This window comes from Ranitomeya variabilis, chromosome 2 (assembly GCF_051348905.1).
Source record: "Ranitomeya variabilis isolate aRanVar5 chromosome 2, aRanVar5.hap1, whole genome shotgun sequence".
Lineage (NCBI taxonomy): Eukaryota > Metazoa > Chordata > Amphibia > Anura > Dendrobatidae > Ranitomeya > Ranitomeya variabilis.
Window position 1 is genome coordinate 223,724,232 of NC_135233.1, and position 20,555 is coordinate 223,744,786.

The window sequence follows — 20,555 nt, forward strand, 5'->3', positions numbered from 1 at the left end:
ATATTATTCCCATAAATACATTTCTTTATCTAAATAAAAAAAACAAAACAATAAAAGTACACATGTTTAGTATCGCCGCGTCCGTAACGACCCAACCTATAAAACTGCCCCACTAGTTAACCCCTTCAGTAAACACCGTAAGAAAAAAAACAAAAAAAACGAGGCAAAAACAACGCTTTATTACCATACCGTCGAACAAAAAGTGGAATAACACGCGATCAAAAAGACTGATATAAATAATCATGGTACCGCTGAAAACGTCATCTTGTCCAGCAAAAAACAAGCCGCCATACAGCATCATCGGCAAAAAAATAAAAAAGTTATAGTCCTGAGAATAAAGCGATACCAAAATAATTATTTTTTCTATAAAATAGTTTTTATCGTATAAAAGTGCCAAAACATAAAAAAATGATATAAATGAGGTATCGCTGTAATCGTACTGACCCGAAGAATAAAACTGCTTTATCAATTTTACCAAACGTGGAACGGTATAAACGCCTCTCCCAAAAGAAATTCATGAATAGCAGGTTTTTGGTCATTCTGCCTCACAAAAATCGGAATAAAAAGTGATCAAAAACGGTCACGTGTCCGAAAATGTTACCAACAAAAACGTCAACTCGTCCCGCAAAAAACAAGACCTCACATGAGTCTGTGGAGGAAAATGTGGAAAAATTATAGGTCTCAAAATGTGGAGACGCAAAAACTTTTTTGCTATAAAAAGCATCTTTTAGTGTGTGACAGCTGCCAATCATAAAAATCCGATATAAAAAACCCTCCTTCATCACCCCCTTAGTTAGGGAAAAATAATAAAATTAAAAAAATGTATTTATTTCCATTTTCCCATTAGGGCTAGGGTTAGGGTTAGGGCTAGGGTTCGGGTTGGGGCTAAAGTTAGGGTTAGGGCTAGGGTTAGGGCTAGGGTTGGAGGTAAAGTTAGGGTTAGGGTTGGGGCTAAAGTTAGGGTTTGAATTACATTTACGGTTTGGATTAGGGTTGGGATTAGAATTATGGGTGTGTCAGGGGTAGGGGTGTGGGTAGGGTTACTGTTGGGATTAGGGTTAGGGGTGTGTTTGGGTTAGGGTTTCAGGTAGAATTGGGGAGTTTCCACTGTCCAGGCACATCAGGGGCTCTCCAAACGCGACATGGCGTCCAATCTCAATTCCAGCCAATTCTGCGTTGAAAAAGTAAAACAGTGCTCCTTCCCTTCCGAGCTCTCCCGTGCGCCCAAAAAGGGGTTTACCCCAACATATGGGTTATCAGCGTACTCGGGACAAATTGAACAACAAATTCTGGGGTCCAAGTTCTCTTGTTATCCTTGGGAAAATTAAAAATTTGGGGGGCTAAAAATCATTTTTGTGAGGAAAAAAAAAGATGTTTTATTTTCACGGCTCTGCGTTATAAACTGTAGTGAAACACTTGGGGGTTCAAAGTTCTCACAACACATCTAGATAAGTTCCTTGGGAGGTCTAGTTTCCAATATGGGGTCACTTGTGGGGGGTTTGTACTGTTTGGGTACATCAGGGGCTCTGCAAATGCAACGTGACGGCTGCAGACCAATTCATTTAAGTCTGCATTCCAAATGGCGCTCCTTCCCTTCCGAGCTCTGTCATGCGCCCAAACAGTGGTCCCCCCCACATATGGGGTATCAGCGTACTCAGGACAAATTGGACAACAAATTTTGGGGTCCAATTTATTCTGTTACCCTTGTAAAAATACAAAGCTGGGGGCTAAAAAATCATTTTTGTGAAAAAAAAATATATATTTTCACGGCTCTGCGTTATAATCTGTAGTGAAACACTTGGGGGTTCAAAGCTCTCAAAACACATCTAGATAAGTTCCTTAGGGGGTCTACTTTCCAAAATGGTGTCACTTGTGGGGGGTTTCAATGTTTAGGCACATCAGGGGCTCTCCAAACGCAACATGGCGTCCATCTCAATTCCAGTCAATTTTGCATTGAAAAGTCAAATGGCGCTCCTTCCCTTCCAAGCTCTGCTATGCGCCCAAACAATGGTTTACACCCACATATGGGGTATCAGCGTACTCAGGACAAATTGCACAACATTTTTTGGGGTCCAATTTCTTCTCTTACCCTTGGGAAAATAAAAAATTGGGGGCGAAAACATAATTTTTGTGAAAAAATATGATTTTTTATTTTTACGGCTCTGCATTATAAACTTCTGTGAAGCACTTGGTGGGTCAAAGTGCTCACCACACATCTAGATAAGTTCCTTAGGGGGTCTACTTTCCAAAATGGTGTCACTTGTAGGGGGTTTCAGTGTTTAGGCACATCAGGGGCTCTCCAAACGCAACATGGCGTCTCATCTCAATTCCAGTCAATTTTGCATTGAAAAGTCAAATGGCGCTCCTTCCCTTCCAAGCTCTGCTATGCGCCCAAACAATGGTTTACACCCACATATGGGGTATCAGCGTACTCAGGACAAATTGCACAACATTTCTGGGGGTCCAATTTCTTCTCTTACCCTTGGGAAAATAAAAAATTGGGGGCGAAAAGATAATTTTTGTGAAAAAATATGATTTTTTATTTTTACGGCTCTGCATTATAAACTTCTGTGAAGCACTTGGTGGGTCAAAGTGCTCACCACACATCTAGATAAGTTCCTTAGGGGGTCTACTTTCCAAAATGGTGTCACTTGTAGGGGGTTTCAGTGTTTAGGCACATCAGGGGCTCTCCAAACGCAACATGGCGTCCCATCTCAATTCCAGTCAATTTTGCATTGAAAAGTCAAATGGCGCTCCTTCCCTTCCAAGCTCTGCTATGCGCCCAAACAATGGTTTACCCCCACATATGGGGTATCAGCGTACTCAGGACAAATTGTACAACAACTTTGGGGGTCCATTTTCTCCTGTTACCCTTGGTAAAATAAAACAAATTGGAGCCGAAATAAATTTTGTGTGAAAAAAAGTTAAATGTTCATTTTTATTTAAACATTCCAAAAATTCCTGTTAAACACCTGAAGGGTTAATAAACTTCTTGAATGTGGTTTTGAGCACCTTGAGGGGTGCAGTTTTTAGAATGGTGTCACACTTGAGTATTTTCTATCATATAGACCCCTCAAAATGACTTCAAATGAGATGTGGTCCCTAAAAAAAAATGGTGTTGTAAAAATGAGAAATTGCTGGTCAACTTTTAACCCTTATAACTCCGTCACAAAAAAAAATTTGGGTTCCAAAATTGTGCTGATGTAAAGTAGACATGTGGGAAATGTTACTTATTAAGTATTTTGCGTGACATATGTCTGTGATTTAAGGGCATAAAAATTCAAAGTTGGAAAATTGCAAAATAAACGCAAGTTATATCGAATAAATTTTACCACTAACATGAAGTACAATATGTCACGAGAAAACAATATCAGAATCGCCAAGATCCGTCAAAGCGTTCCAGAGTTATAGCCTCATAAAGGGACAGTGGTCAGAATTGTAAAAATTGGCCCGGTCATTAACGTGCAAACCACCCTCGGGGCTTAAGGGGTTAAGCCAGTTACAAAGTGTCCCACTCATCTGCTAGTTGTTACATAGTCCTGCCTGCTGCACCACAATTAGGGGAAAAAAGCATGACACATTCATTAGAATCGGGGGTTTTCAGGCATATATAACCCGTCACTAGTGCACAAACTCCTCATTAATCTCCAAATTCCTTTTTCGATTATTGGAACCAGACAATCTTTCCATGGCTACTGTCGCGTGTTTTGCTACTTACCGATGGTTTCTCCCTATGTGTATTTACAGCTTCAATATTCAGGTAAATGGACTCTACTTTACACCCTATAGGAAGAGATGTTACATGTTAGCCTTTGCCCATCACACTTTCTATAGAGAATATTATCTGCAATCTACAAATTTTTGTTTTTTTAAATGTAAGCAAGTTTTATTATCTCAACTGGAGAAAAAATGGGATTACTGTGTAGCGATAAATGCCAGTATGGGAATGTAGACTTAGGCTACTTTCACACTAGCATTTTTTTGCATACGTCGCAATGCGTCGTTTTGGCGAAAAAAACGCATTCTGCAAAGTCGTCTGCAGGATGCGTTTTTTCCCCATAGACTAACATTAGCGACGCATTGGGACGTATTGACACACGTCGCAACCGTCGTGTGACGGTTGCGTCGTGTTGTGGTGGACCGCCGGCCGCAAAAAATGTTACATGTAACTTTTTTTGTGCCGACGGACCGCCATTTCCAACCGCGCATGCGCGGCCGGAACTCCGCCCCCACCTCACAATGGGGCAGCGGATGCGTGGAAAAACAGCATCCGCTGCCCCCGTTGTGCGGCGCTTGCACAGTATGCGTCGGTACGTCGGGCCGACGCAGCGCGACGGCCCCGTACCGACGCTAGTGTGAAAGTAGCCTTAGCGACTGCAGACTTGAGTCCTCAAGCCTGGACAACCCCTTTATGTGACTGCAGACTTGTGAATCCTCACTGCATACTGTCAGGATTCTCAGACAGGCAGGCGATTTGCATTCATGCCAACTAGACAGGTGCAAGTGTATTGAGCAATGCCATACACGTCTAGCCGGAATATGGTTGGAAGTATGCAAATCTTACACTGACATGACCGCCCGCTCCCAATGCCAGAGCATCATGACACCATGCACATTGTGAAGATTTGCAAGTCTGCAGTCACAAAGTAATTGCAGACTTTATTCATTAACCTGGACAACCTCTTTTAATAGTTGTGTAATGACAGATCTAATGGATAGAAAAAGTTAGACTCCGCATCTTCTCCATTTACAGCATCTGCCTTGCTTCAAGGGGGTTTTCAGACCAAATATGAATTTGGTGAGTTCTACCAGTGTCAGGATTTTGCTCTGCTTCGACGCATCGTTAGTCACATGCTAACTAACACCTTTTCCTTCAATGGAACATGGAGCTAGTGACAGCTGATATGCAAATCACATATGACGGCGGCTCGAATCTGCAAGCAGAGCAGAATCCTGGCAGCATGCATAATGCACACTGTAGGGCTAGGGTCACAACAGGTATTTTCTCTTATCTGAGAGAATTGGGCAGATTATGCTAATCACACCCTGATCAAACTAATCCGATCTTCTGGGGGGGGGGGGGGGATGTCTCCATCTTCTTCATTCTGTCAGTCTGTGAAAATTGGACTACACTCAGATGTCATCTGAGTGCAGTCCGTTTTTTTTTTATATGGACTTTTTGACCTGCATGGCCAAGTACAATCTGAATATTGGATGCAAATGGGGCATTATTGTGTGTGTGTGTGTGTGTGTGTGTGTGTGTGTGTGTGTGTGTGTGTGTGTGTATGTATGTATATGTGTATGTGTATATATATATATATATATATATATATATATATATATATATATATAATCATTTTTTTTTAATATTTTTTTAACAAAAAAATCTTGAATTTTTGCACGGCCCCACAGAATAACATTGATCCAATTGCGAGCCAATGTTTTGTCGGATTGCACTCAGACCAAAGATACGCGTTTCTGCACCAGCCCTTAGGATTCGCTAAGCTACAGGCATTACAGACCTTTGTTTAGTAAGAAAAACTCCTTTTCATTGTAGTATAGAATGAACAAAAATGGAAAAAATAGAGATCACTACTAACCTTACCTTGCCAAAAAAGTAATCGAGACCAGAGTATGGCTCTAGATATAATAAATGAGTAATGTAGATGAAAAATAACCTAACTGGGAGGACTGGAAATGGGGTTTATATAATTAGAAAAGACTTTAGTGTTTCTCTCTCCAACCCTCCTATCTCTTCTAACCCTCCCTTCAGTCCTTATATATAAGGAGGACTCACCATACGCTACGGGGGTCAGTTTCAGCACTGTGTGAAGAGGACATTTCAGATATGGCAGCTCTTCTGGGAAAAAAACAGATAAGTTATTGTTCAATAAAGCAGGGTCGAGCCTTTTCCTTCTTTACGTCTTAATATATGAAGGCAAAGATTGTGTTTTGCTCCCTGCTTCATTTCAAAGCAGATTCCGTCAGTGAAAAAATAAATGGAAAGTTAAGCACATGGGTACTAATAACCTGCAGGCACCATATGTTCCAGGGGAGTAAAGGCCCCGTCTCACTAAGCGATTTACCAACGATCACGACCAGCGATACGACCTGGCCGTGATCGTTGGTAAGTCGCTGTGTGGTAGCTGGGGAGCTGTCACACAGACCGCTCTCCCCAGCGACCAACGATCAGGGGAACGACTTCGGCATCGTTGAAACTGTCTTCAACGATGCCGAAGTCCCCCTGCAGCACCCGGGTAACCAGGGTAAACATCGGGTTACTAAGCGCAGGGCCGCGCTTAGTAACCCGATGTTTACCCTGGTTACCAAAAAAAACAAACAGTACATACTCGCCTTTCGGTGTCCAGGTCCCTTGCCGTCTGCTTCCTGCTCTCTGACTGAGTGCCGCCGTACACTGAGAGCAGAGCGCAGCGGTGACGTCACTGCTGTGCTCTCACTTCTCACTGTACGGCCGGGAGTCAGTGAGAGCAGGAAGCAGACGGCAAGGGACCTGACGGACATCAGAAGGCGAGTATGTACTGTTTGTTTTTTTTTACATTTACGCTGGTAACCAGGGTAAACATCGGGTTACTAAGCGCGGCCCTGCACTTAGTAACCCGATGTTTATCCTGGTTACCAGTGAAGACATCGCTGGATCGGTGTCACACACACCGATTCAGCAATGTCAGCGGGGCCTCAACGACCAAAAAAAGGTCCAGGCCATTCCGACACGACCAGCGATCTCGCAGCAGGGGCCTGATCGCTGGTACGTGTCACACATTAGTCCATGAGCCGGGCCAGATATCGGTACCACCCGGAGTGACTAATTTTCTTTGGTATTTTTAGGTAGATGCATGTCTGTAGTTTATTTTTTGATATGATAGCCCTTACATATACGTAGCTTATTAACCCCTTCAGCCCTAGGCCTATTTGTACCCAAGTGCCTAAGCCAATCTGACCTGTGCCACTTCATGGGCTAATAACTTTGGAACGCTTTCACCTATCCAAGCCATTCTGAGATTGTTTTCTCGTGACATATTGTACTTCACGTCAGTGCTAAATGGGAGTCAATATATTTTACCTTTCTATATAAAAAAATGCTAAATATTCGGAAATTTTGGAAAAATCGGCAATTTTTTAACTTTGAAATTCTCTGCTTTTTACAAAAATACTGATACCCCCCATAATAGTTATTAATTTACACTCCCCACATGTTTACTTCATATTGGCATCATTTTGAAAATGAAACCTTATTGTTTTACGACGTAATAGGGCTTATAGTTTTATGCGCAATTTTTCACATTTACAGCAAAACCCACTTTTCAAAGGACCAAGTCACTTCTGAAGTCACTTTAAGGGGCTTACATAACAGAAACCACCCATAAATTACCCCATTTTGCAAACTACACCCCTCAAGCTGTTCAAAACTCATTTTTAAAAACTGTTAACCCTTTAGGTGTTCCACAGGAATTTTAGCAGAATGAAGGCGAAATTTCAAAATTTCATTTTTTTTCCAGATATTACATTGTAATCCAATTTTACCTGCAACCTAGCAAGGGTTAACGGCAAACCCAAACTTGGTTACCCTAATTCTGCAGTTTATAGAAACACCCCACATGTACTCGTAAACTAAAGTATGGGCACACAGCACAGCTCAACACGGAAGGAGCGCTATGTGGTTTTTGGGTGGCGGATTCACTGGAAGAAATCTAGGGGGCCATGTCACATTTGAAGGCTGCCTGAGGTACCCCCACAGTGGAAACCCCAAAAAGTGACCCTATTTTGGAAACTACACCCCCAAGGAATCTTTTAGGGGGTATAGTGACCACTTTGACCCAACCAGTGTTTCACAGTAGTTGGAAACACTTGGTTGAGAAAATGGAAAAAGTGCATTTTTTACATGAAGGTGTCATTTTAGGCTCATTTTTTTATTTTTAAGAGGTGTACCAGCAAAAAATGCACCCCACTATTTGTTCACCAATCTCTCCCGAACACAACAACACCCGATATGTTGTCGTACACTGCAGTATTGGGGAACGGCAGGCCTCGGAAGGGAAGGAGCGCCAAATGACTTTTGGAGTGCAAATTTTACTGGAAGAAATCTAGGGGGCTATGTCACATTTGAAGACACCCTGAGGTGCCCCAACACACGCACACACACTGAGCAATCCGACAGATGATACCATGGTGTTTTGCCTATGACAAGGTCAACTATGCCCGATACCTAACCTATTACTATGCCACAATGTCTCGGCTGCCCATAGAACACCCAGAGGTCCATGAATACTTCATGCAAGGTGGCTTTTCGGTCCAGATCGGTAGCAAGAATCCTTTTGGACGAATTCCTGTGGACCAGACCATTGAAGAGACAATCAACAAAGACACCCAGACACCAGGGGGCACAAAAGGCTTCAGCCTCAAAGTTGGAGCTGTTTCCAGGTTCTACCTGACATCAGAGTACCGCAGTATGTACTTGAGGCAGCTGAGGGCCCTGGTAGGCCAACAATATACTGACTTCAGCCATTCAGACCTACAGGTGTCTAGGATTAGAAGAGATGAAGCCGATGTCCAATCTTTCGTTCAACTGCTGGAGACAGGTTGGGTGAACCCCTTCAACAAAGAGCATAATGGTGAACTTATCAGTTTGTCAACAGCGACTGTAGCACCACCAGATGTAGCCAAAGACCTTCAAGGGGCATACAGTATAGGAGAGGATGCATATCAAACATTCAAGGATGAGCGTTTGGGTACCGATAAGCCAACTACATTGTTTCATGACAAGATGACGAAGAACAAACTTAAAACGTTCTCTAACATCCAAATGAAGACACGCAGACAAGGTCTTGGCAAGGAGGTAATTTTGAAGGCTGACAGAAACCTATTTGGCCAGATGATACTTGTAGCTGAGAACAGAAAGCTACAAATGAGTGATGTCTTGACTCATCCCCTGGGTCCATTGCCATGGGCACTTGCCAATGGTGATGGGTCTATCCGCAAGACCAACAAGGCTGCCCTCGCAAGGGAGTTGGAGAGGAATGCTCGTCCTGCAGAAGTGATCCCCGAGCCCTCTGCAACCATCATTGATGGGATGAGCCTGGTTCAGAAACTGAAGGGAAACAATGCAACATTTGGCCAGCTAGCAGGCACAGCAATGAGTCGCGCTATCCATGAGGGTGCTAAGAGCAAGCGCATTGATATTGTCTTTGACGTCTACAAGGAGACATCCATCAAAGATACAGAAAGAGTCAACAGATATGAAGGCACAGGGATCCATTTCAAGAACATTCAACATGGGCACAACATCCAGCAGTGGAAAAAGCTTCTAAGTAGTTCCTCCAACAAGGCAAGTCTCATAAAGTTTCTGGTAGAAGAATGGAAGGCGAAACACCACAGGGAGAAGCTTGAGGAGAAGGAGCTGTATGTCACATGTGAGCAGCTCTGCTTTAAGATCACCAAAGAACAGTGGGAAGAGGCTGCTGACCTTAAGTCAAATCAAGAAGAAGCAGACACACGCCTCCTTCTCCATGCTCTTCATGCAGCAGAATCTGGTTACAAGTCGGTCATCATCACTTCGGAGGATACTGATGTCATGGTCCTGTGTCTGGGCATGTGCCACAAAATCCCATCCCACCTGTTCCAGAAATGCGGTACACAGAACCGGACAAGATTCCTGGATATCACCACTCTGAGCCGAACATTGGGAGGCAGCGTATGTGATTCATTGATTGGTATGCATGCATTTACAGGCTGTGACACCGTCAGTGCATTCGCTGGCCGTGGGAAGATGACGACACTCAAGCAGTTGAAGATGAACAAGACATACCAGGATGCCTTTCAGGAAGTTGGTCGTTCATGGGAAGTGTCTACCGAACTTTTTGAGAAGTTACAGGAAATCACCTGCCACATGTACCTGCCAACTACCCAAACAACTGAGGTAAACAGGCTCCGTTATCAGCTGTTCTGTGCCAGACGTGGAGTGGTAGAGTCAAGTCAACTCCCTCCTTGCCAGGACTGCCTTTTCATGCATGCACTGCGTGCAAACTACCAGGCTGCGATCTGGAGGAGAAGTCTGCAGAGCCAGCCATGGGTTGCAAACCCAACAGACTGCGGTTGGATGATAGATAACGACGGAAAGCTTGTTGTCAAGTGGATGCAAGGGGCACCAGCACCAGAAGCTATTATACAGCTACTGTCCTGCAAGTGTGTGCGGTCATGTGAACTTCCTCAGTGTACTTGCCTCAGCAATGGCCTGAAGTGCACAGACATGTGCAGATTACAGACATGCCAGAACAAGGGTACTGAAGACGAGCCAGTAGAACAACAGTCAGATTCAGAGTCCGATGTTGAAGATATTATGGAGTAACATATATATATATATATATATATATATATATATATATATATATATATATATATATATATATATATATATATATGCACATGACATGTTCAGTGTGTATTTACATAACTTGGATTAAATTTTGTTACAAATACTACATCTAGTCACTCCGGGTGGTACCGATATCGTCATATTTGGTTCTTGGCTCATGCTAAAATTCCTGTGGAACACCTAAAGGGTTAACAGTTTTTAAAAATGAGTTTTGAACAGCTTGAGGGGTGTAGTTTGCAAAATGGGGTAATTTATGGGTGGTTTCTGTTATGTAAGCCCCTTAAAGTGACTTCAGAAGTGACTTGGTCCTTTGAAAAGTGGGTTTTGCTGTAAATGTGAAAAATTGCGCATAAAACTATAAGCCCTATTACGTCGTAAAACAATAAGGTTTCATTTTCAAAATGATGCCAATATGAAGTAAACATGTGGGGAGTGTAAATTAATAACTATTATGGGGGGTATCAGTATTTTTGTAAAAAGCAGAGAATTTCAAAGTTAAAAAATTGCCGATTTTTCCAAAATTTCCGAATATTTAGCATTTTTTTATATAGAAAGGTAAAATATATTGACTCCCATTTAGCACTGACGTGAAGTACAATATGTCACGAGAAAACAATCTCAGAATGGCTTGGATAGGTGAAAGCGTTCCAAAGTTATTAGCCCATGAAGTGGCACAGGTCAGATTGGCTTAGGCACTTGGGTACAAATAGGCCTAGGGCTGAAGGGGTTAATAAGCTACGTATATGTAAGGGCTATCATATCAAAAAATAAACTACAGACATGCATCTACCTAAAAATACCAAAGAGAATTAGTCACTCCGCTTGGTACCGATATCGTCAAATTTGGTTCTTGGCTCATGGACTACATAGCGAGATCGCTATGGAGGTCGCTGTTGCGTCACAAAACTTGTGACTCAGCAGCGATCTCGCTAGCGATCTCGCTATGTGAGACGGGGCCTTAAGAGAGTCTCTTGTAGAGAAGGATCTGGGTGTAGTTGTAGATCACAGATTAAATAAACAGGATGTAAAGTCAATCAGCTGTTCCTATAACTGTCAGGATAGTGTCATGTATGAGGCACGGGACAGGGATGTAATACTACCACAGTTACAAAGGGCCAGTGCCACCTTATCTTAGATACACAGTGCAGGTCTGGGCCCCAGGTCATAGAGGATGTCCTAGAGATAAGTAACTTACAAAAAGAGTGAAAAAAAACAAACAAACAAAACTATAATCTTGATTGTGGAAAAAAAAACACTTTTTTTTTTTTATTTAACCCTAAGAAGACTTGTACAAATACTTTTTGTATAGATCATTCATGTATGGTCAAAGCTGTTTCTGCCCAGATCAAGAAAGGTTCACTCTCCCGAGGAAACAAGGCTTCTTTACCATGAGAACTACTAATCTGTGGAATAGTCAACTTCATGAGCTGGTTCATTACTATAAGAGCGGTGATTATATGAACAGACGACCACAGAAGCTGGTTCTTTACTGTAAGAGCAGTCATTATATGAACAGACGACCACAGGAACTGGTTCTTTACTGTAAGAGCGGAGATTATATGAACAGATGACCACAGAAGCTGATCAATAGAACTGTCAATGGTTCCAAAAAGGGCTTGGATACTTTTTCAAAGAAAATAACAAATACTGATGTACATGTGTAAAATTTTTGTTCTGATTGTTGATCTGGTCGATCGACACTTGGGATCATGAGGGAAAAACTTTGTCTATAGAGCAGACCAGATCATGCAATATGCATCTACCTCTACCCCATTCCCTCTATCCTCTTCCATTTTTCAGTTGAACTTGATGGACATGTTTATTTTCAGTTGTCCTAACTATGTCACTAATATGTAAGATGAGACACGGCCATGACGCTTTTTGATTGCTGGAAAATATAATCAGTTACCTGCACTTTTGTCCAGAAAATACGCCAGCAAACATCGCATGACGGCCTGGTGACAGATCACCAGCACATTCTCCTGCCGCTCCAGCTCCATGATAACGGGCTCCAGTCTCTGCACCAAGTCTTCATAGGACTGGATAGAAATGGAAACAGAGTTCACAATCTTTACCCAACACAACAGTTAGCAGGAACAGTCTCAGTCCTATGACGTCAACGAGACCCACACCGGTATGACGTGTCCGATGACTCCTCACTCACCTCCCCCTTGGGGTATCTGTACCGATATTTGTCCTGGTCTCTTAGTGCAAACTCTTCAGGAAAATGTTCTTGTATTTCTTCATACGTCATCTCCTCACATACGCCCTGGAAAGAAAAGGTTTCACCTTTGGTAAATTTACCAACTAACTAGAAAACTTAAAATTTCATGTACCATTAAATATTAGATTTAACCCTACAAAGCCCTAATATTAATACTCTGGCTATGCACTCGATTGAAATGCATGGGAAGCTTAAAGGGAATCTGTCAGCAGGATTTCAAAGACAAATCCAGCAATTACTTCACATGGCTAATTTGTTCCTCCGTTACTCATAAATCTGCATTTAAATTGATATGCAAATGAGTCTGAAGAGCTATGGTAGATCTGAAGCCTCTGTCACTGACTGCCTCTATGCTTTGTGACTTCAGGCAAGGGAGTCGTCAGTCACACAGGAAGAGCCGCCAGGACTGGGCGGGGAATAGAGCTAGAGTGACAGAGGCTTCAGATCTACCATAGCTCTTCAGCCTCATTTACATATCAATTTAAACACTGATTTCTCAGTAATGGAGGAACAGACTGACCAAGTAAATGTATTGCTGGACCTGTCTTTGCAAGAGCTACATTGCATACTTGTGTACTTCTTGTTTGACCAAAGCCAGTTTGCGGTAGCCTCTGTGTTGAATTCCTGTCTAAGGTCTCTTTCACCCTTCTGTTTTTTACAAACAATCACAATCCGTCAAAATGTTGAAAAGACGGATCCTGTGCAGATTGTAATAAATGGATGCACTGGGTCCGTTTTTTTGATGGACCCGTCGAGGCTATGTGCACATGTTGTGTATGCGTCTTTGCCACGAAAACGCATACACAACACAACCCATGTTAAAAATAATAAAATAAAAAATAGTGATATTCTTACCTTCCGGCGTCCCCCGCAGCCTTCCTGATGCTCCCGGCAGCTCCGGTTCCCAGTGATGCATAGCGAAATGACCCACTGATGTAGCGGTCTCGCGAGACCGCTACGTCATCACAGGTCATTGTCTCGCAAGGCATCATTGGGAACGGGAGCTGCCGGGAGCATCGGGAAGGCTGCGGGGGACGCCGGAAGGTAAGAATATCACTATTTTTTATTTTTTTTATTTTTAACATTCTATATTTCTACTATTGATGCTGCATAGCCAATGACGGACAGCACAGAATCAGTCGCTGAGCGATTTTCCAACGTACACAAAAAAGTTTCTATGTGCCCGACAGACAGCAATTTTACGACGGATCCAGCGCACGACGGATGATATGTGTGGCCATCCGTCACAATCTGTCGCTAATACAAGTCTATGAGAAATAAACCAAAAACAACTGGAACGGAGCATAAAAACTTTTATCGACCATAAAGAACCAAAAAATGCCCCTAAAATATAACTTTTATTGTATTAGGTAAAAAAATGACCTAATGAAGGGTCAGGAGACAATAGTTAATCTTAACAATATAAACTTAACTTAGTGTAATAATTATAGGGGATAATTCAGGAGACTCTTTGCGTGGAACAAGACAACTACAGAACACAGTTTTATAAGTGGTAAAGTCTATATTATCACACGGTGATCCAAACAGGTGCAGAGAGAAACTCAAGTCCACAACACTTGGAGTAAATATTAAATGCAGCTCAGCAGTCTATAGGACACTTCAGAGGAAAATGCAATCACGCAGAAAGTCTTTGAAGCACAATTATTCTTGAGGATACTTGACACGAATAAATCCTTGTCTTAGTCCAAACACAGATAGATATGCTTATAAGGCAGTTCAAATCATATCTTAGCTCAACCAGGGAGGCCTTGTTAATAGTCTCAGGTTCTTGCAGAGCAGAAACAGCTTAGGCTACTTTCACACTAGCGTCGTGCACTGCACGTCGCTATAAGTCGTTTTGTAGAAAAAACGCATCCTGCAAAAGTGCTTGCAGGATGTGTTTTTTCTCCATAGACTTGCATTAGCGACGCAGTGCGACGCATTGCCACACGTCGCAACCGTCGTGCGACGGTTGCGTCGGACCGTCGTCACCAAAAAACGTTGCATGTAACTTTTTTTGGTGCGTCGTGTCCGCCATTTCCGACCACGCATGCGCGGCCGGAACTCCGCTCCTTCCTCCCCGCACCTCACAATGGGGCAGCGGATGCGTTGAAAAACAGCATCTGCTGCCCCCGTTGTGCGGCGCTTTCACTGCTTGCGTCGGTACGTCACAACGACGCAATTCGTCGTGCGTCGTACGACGCAAGTGTGAAAGTAGCCTTACATGTCCAGCAAATGCAGATGGAAGTAAACACGAGCAGCAGATGAAGGAGGATTACTGGAACTGGTGTATGCAGCAGGAACTCAGAGCTGAGTAGCAGGATAACCCCACAGGTTCACAGGAGCAGGTATATAGCCAGGGAGTCACCAGAGGTCAGGAGCTGGATGCAAGGCAGAATACTCTTGCACAGACTGGGGCGGAGTTTTATAGCAGGAAGACACACTGCACATGAGACCAAAGACGCCATCTTGGAAAAGGGCAGTAATGCACAAAAGGTCATAAAAAATGTTCAGAGTCCTGACACTTAGTTGATCCATAATTAGATCGTGGTCATAGAAAAAATATTAGTACAGATAGTACTTATCAATTAGATAGGATGGGCAACTAATTGATAAGTACTATCTGTACTAATATTTTTTCTATGACCACGATCTAATCATGGATCAACTATATCCCTGCATTTTTTTTTTCTAAATGTGGTATATAACTAGGGAATCTATTAATTATTAAGCATTTGTGAACATAATTGTGCCTCTATATTTGTGGATATACTGCGACTGATGATATCTGGTAACCTGATTATTGAATTAACCAGAAACAGTGTATTTTTCCATTTCTTTCCCCTCTTTGGCTATAGTGAGAGATATTAGATGTATTGTTGATATACTCCATAAATACACCTTTTGGGAGTATTTCCCTCCCATTGGTTATCCCTTCCTTGTGGTATATTGCCAATACCAAAATATGATAATTAATGAGATAGGGTACAATAGTTTTGCATTTTTATTATGAGGTGATAATAAATAGTTTAAGATACGGCACAATTGGTAAGCTTATTGTTACAAGATTATTTTATATCTCTGTTCACAGCTGCACCTTAGTTATAAGGTATCAGGACTCATATAAATATATGTAAATATATAAATATGTAAATATAAATATCCTGAATAAAGAAAAAATTGGTACAGTTATATGAAAAAGTTTGGGTACCCCTATTAATCTTAAGCTTAATGTTTTATAAAAATTGTTTTTTTTTTTACAACAGCTATTTCAGTTTCATATATCTAATAACTGTTGGACACAGTAATGTTTCTGCCTTGAAATGAGGTTTATTGTACTAACAGAAAATGTGCAATCTGCATTCAAACAAAATTTGACAGGTGCATAAGTATGGGCACCCTTATCATTTTCTTGTTTTAAATACTCCTACCTACTTTTTACTGACTTACTAAAGCACTTTTTTTGGGCTTTGTAACCTCATTGAGCTTTGAACTTCATAGCCAGGTGTAATCATGAGAAAAGCTACTTAAAGTGGCCACTTGCAAGTTGTTCTCCTGTTTGAATCTCCTCTGAAGAGTGGCATCATGGGCTCCTCAAAACAACTGTCAAATGATCTGAAAACAAAGATTATTCAACATAGTTGTTCAGGGGAAGGATACAAAAAGCTGTCTCAGAGATTTAACCTGTCAATTTCCACTGTGAGGAACATAGTAAGGAAATGGAAGAACACAGGTACAGTTCTTGTTAAGGCCAGAAGTGTCAGGCCAAGAAAAACATCAGAAAGGCAGAGAAGAATGGTGAGATCAGTCAAGGACAATCCTCAGACCACCTCCAGAGATCTGCAGCATCAACTTGCTGCAGATGGTGTCACTGTGCATCGGTCAACTATACAACGCACTTTGCACAAGGAGAAGCTGTATGGGAGAGTGATGCAAAAGAAGCCGTTTCTGCAAGCACGCCACAAACAGAGTCGGCTGAGGTATGCAAAAGCACATTTGGAGAAGCCAATTTCTTTTTGGAAGAAGGTCCTGTGGACTGATGAAACCAAGATTGAGTTGTTTGGTCATACAAAAAGGCGTGATGCATGGCAGCAAAAAAACACAGCATTCCAAGAAAAACACTTGCTACCCACAGTAAAATTTGGTGGAGGTTCCATCATGCTTTGGGGCTGTGTGGCCAATGCCGGCACCAGGAATCTTGTTAAAGTTGAGGGACGCATGGATTCCTCTCAGTATCAGCAGATTCTTGACAATATTGTTCATCACTGGGGGCGTGGCCAGCAGCTGAAAGAGAAAGACGTGTGCCTCGTGTGCTCCAAGGATTGATGCCTTAATCCACCTAATCCCAAGCTCCAGGGAACCCATCCACTGCAATACAGAGGGTTTTCCACACCATTAAGGACCCGGGAATCTGCTTGTGGCAAAATCTGGCGTTAATCAGAGCAGAGCCGGCCGTGGTAATCTGAGGCCTGTGGACAGGCCTGAAGCCCGCCTGAGGTATTCCCTCCCACGTCCTGACTGCTCCACTGATCCGGACGCCTCCACCACCTTAACGGAAGCAATTATAAGCGGGGCGTAGGGGGACCCCCGTGGAGCTTCCAATACCCCTCCCTGACGTCCCTTAGCAGACTCACCGGTGGCTGGTGATCGGAGGCTGCGGCCACTTTAAGACGCCCATTGGCCGCTATTCTCGGCGCGGTACCTGCAGCTGGACTTCCTGTTCTGCGGTGAGGGTGCGCCGCGCAAAGGACCGCTACCACTTACCCGCCTGGTGTGGGTCCACTGAAGCGGTACCCGTTCTGCTGGCCTGTCTCCAGCCTTGTGACCCGACGCGGCGGAGCCGACGGTGGGAGGCGACGGGAGACCCGCTCGGCTTGTGAAGACGGTGGAGGGAGGACGGCCATATCCACCGCTTGCCTGGATTAGACCTGCATGGTGGTGAGTGACTCGCCTGGATTCCCGGGGCACACCCAGCTGTCTCGCCGTGTGGTGAGGCTGATGTGAGACATCTTTGTCTCCCCTCCCCCGTCCTCCCAGTGAAGAGGACTGGAATAGCAGGCTGAAGGTCCGCGAATTGTGTTACCTGCATTTTGGGGCTATGAGCCACACTGGTACTGTTGCTGGCAGCCTAATCTAATTGACTCCCTACAACATCCCAGTGGGATAATCCTATATCCTTGGACCTTACCTAAATCTTGAGATCCTCACCACGTTATTTTATTTTAAGAGAGAATCTTGCATTATCTGTCTGCAATAAAGTGGTCCTATACTGACACCTTGTGGCCACACTGGGAATTGGTCCTAAATATTCATAACAATAGTGGCTGAAGCATAGGACAAAGATCGTACTTACAAGAAATTTACAGCTCTTTCCATACCAACGCATACTGCATATTAGTTGGATCAAACATTGAAGCACCTTCGCCAACTAAAACTAGCTTTCTAGCCGCACAATATCATTGAGGAAGGCTCAAAAGCTTACATCAGTAATAAAACATCAGACATACCCCCTATACAAACTTTTTGGGAATAGAACTAATATGATGTGCTGATCCTGCCACCTAGCCAGCAGGGAGAGAATAGCACTTATCCTTCAATTTTTTAAACCTCACTAAAGACATGGGGAAAACTGGTACTAAGACCCCCAGGGGGTCGTCTAAGGCCTCAAAATCAGTCACCCAGGCTGACGTGGACAATTTCCTCAAAAAGCAAACAATTTATACAGACCACAATAAACCTACAAAGCTCTTTAACCCCCAACTGGAGATGGATACGGACTCAGGTCTCGAAAGTGACTCAGATAGAGGTAGCACTACAAAAGAGAAACTGGTGACCCGTTCTTTCATCAAAAGAATTCTAGCACAGGCCATGGAGCCAATAGGAAGAGAATTGGCGGAGATAAAACAAGATCTAAAGGCCCCGTCTCACTAAGCGATTTACCAACGATCACGACCAGCGATACGACCTGGCCGTGATCGTTGGTAAGTCGTTGTGTGGTCGCTGGGGAGCTGTCACACAGACACCTCTCTCCAGCGACCAACGATCAGGGGAACGACTTCGGCATCGTTGAAACTGTCTTCAACGATGCCGAAGTCCCCCTGCAGCACCCGGGTAACCAGGGTAAACATCGGGTTACTAAGCGCAGGGCCGCACTTAGTAACCCGATGTTTACCCTGGTTACCAAAAAAAACAAACAGTACATACTCGCCTTTCGGTGTCCAGGTCCCTTGCCGTCTGCTTCCTGCTCTGACTGAGATCCGGCCGTACACTGAGAGCAGAGCGCAGCGGTGACGTCACTGCTGTGCTCTCACTTCTCACTGTACGGCCGGCAGTCAGTGAGAGCAGGAAGCAGACGGCAAGGGACCTGACGGACATCAGAAGGCGAGTATGTATTGTTTGTTTTTCTTTTACATTTACGCTGGTAACCAGGGTAAACATCGGGTTACTAAGCGCGGCCCTGCGCTTAGTAACCCGATGTTTACCCTGGTTACCAGTGAAGACATCGCTGGATCGGTGTCACACACACCGATTCAGCGATGTCAGCGGGGCCTCAACGACCGAAAAAAGGTCCAGGCCATTCCGACACGACCAGCGATCTCGCAGCAGGGGCCTGATCGCTGGTACGTGTCACACATAGCGAGATCGCTATGGAGGTCGCTGTTGCGTCACAAAACTTGTGACTCAGCAGCGATCTCGCTAGCGATCTCGCTATGTGAGACGGGGCCTTAACACAGCAGGGCCACAGAGTTGAATCAGTTGAAAACTTTCAAACAACCCTGACACAACAGACCAACAATCTGCTCAGCTGCCTTAATGAGCATGAAAACCAAATCCACACCATTCATTCCACCCTGGAAGACCATGAAAACCGCGAGAGACTAAACAATATTCGTATCAAAGGTCTCCCAGAGTCGGTGGCATTTGAGGCCTTAACCAAGGCTTCGATTGAAATCTTTAACAAATTATTGCTAGAAGATGACCCACATGACATGGAGATCATCAGAGTCCACAGATCTCTCCGCCCCAAACCCAGGCAGGGTGATCCTCCACGGGATGTAATTTGCCGCTTCCTTGACTATAGAACGAAAGACTTGATACTCCGCAGAGCGCGAGATTCACAGGAAATTGAATATGAAGACTCCCAAATAAGACTCTTCCAAGATTTATCTGTTACAACCCTTAAAAAACGCAGACTCTTAAAACCATTTACAGAGGCTCTTCTTCAAAAAGGGCATCGATTTCAATGGCTTTTTCCTTTTGGGATCTTTATTACTGCGGGAGACAAGAAATTTCAAGCTAGAACATCCCAGGACATCAGGGGGGTATGCGAAGCCCTGGACATCACCGTGGAGACTTATCCTGACCTGGAACCCTTCCATGCGGCTTCTCAGTATCTCCCTCTGGCAAACCCAACCCAGTGGCAATTCGCTGGAACTCCAAAATCACAAAGGCAAAAGAGGAAGTCCACTAAGTCCCCGACCCCGAAGAGCACTGGGGAAGAGGTGGGATGAGGGGACCTCCCTCTAATCTCGCCACTTTAAAATGTTCCTTTGGAGGGAATTATTACTCCCCTCCCTTATTTTCCCCCATGTCTTGTTCCAACCTGTAAGCATTTTAGAACTGATTACCATTTTAGAGTAGTTTCTTGGGTTGGTTTGAGGTGATGAAAACCTCATAATATTCTCTCTCGGACTGGCATAAATGCCATGCAAACCACAAAATCTATTGTTCAGTTTATATCTAGTATGTTCTTCATTAAAGTTAACCCAATTTCTTTTTCTCTCCCACCTTTTATTTCATCCCTACTTTTCTCATCTTCCCTCCTCCCCTTACCTCTCCTTCACTTGCATCGTGAGTCTCCCAGAATATCTACGGTCATCAGGACGGCGTCCTCGATCCTACCATCAATTCCATTCCAATGACTACTTGCGATAAGGTAAT

General features: G+C 43.6%; 1 protein-coding gene across 5 annotated transcripts in view; it reads right to left on the bottom strand.

Annotated features, from left to right (window-relative positions):
* The window catches only part of PFKFB1 (6-phosphofructo-2-kinase/fructose-2,6-biphosphatase 1), a 724,603-nt gene that overhangs the window by 649,765 nt on the left and 54,283 nt on the right, over positions 1–20,555 (bottom strand). For 3 of the 5 annotated variants that reach the window (XM_077283752.1, XM_077283753.1, XM_077283750.1), the window contains 4 exons: positions 12,555–12,659; positions 12,300–12,429; positions 5,798–5,860; positions 3,719–3,783 (listed from right to left, as the gene is read on the bottom strand). In XM_077283752.1, coding sequence (XP_077139867.1) covers positions 3,719–3,783; positions 5,798–5,860; positions 12,300–12,429; positions 12,555–12,659 — 363 coding nt within the window. Of the gene's footprint in view, positions 1–3,718; positions 3,784–5,797; positions 5,861–11,665; positions 12,430–12,554; positions 12,660–20,555 lie in introns of all 5 variants that reach the window. The other 2 variants (XM_077283751.1, XR_013221158.1) reach the window with 2 other exon arrangements.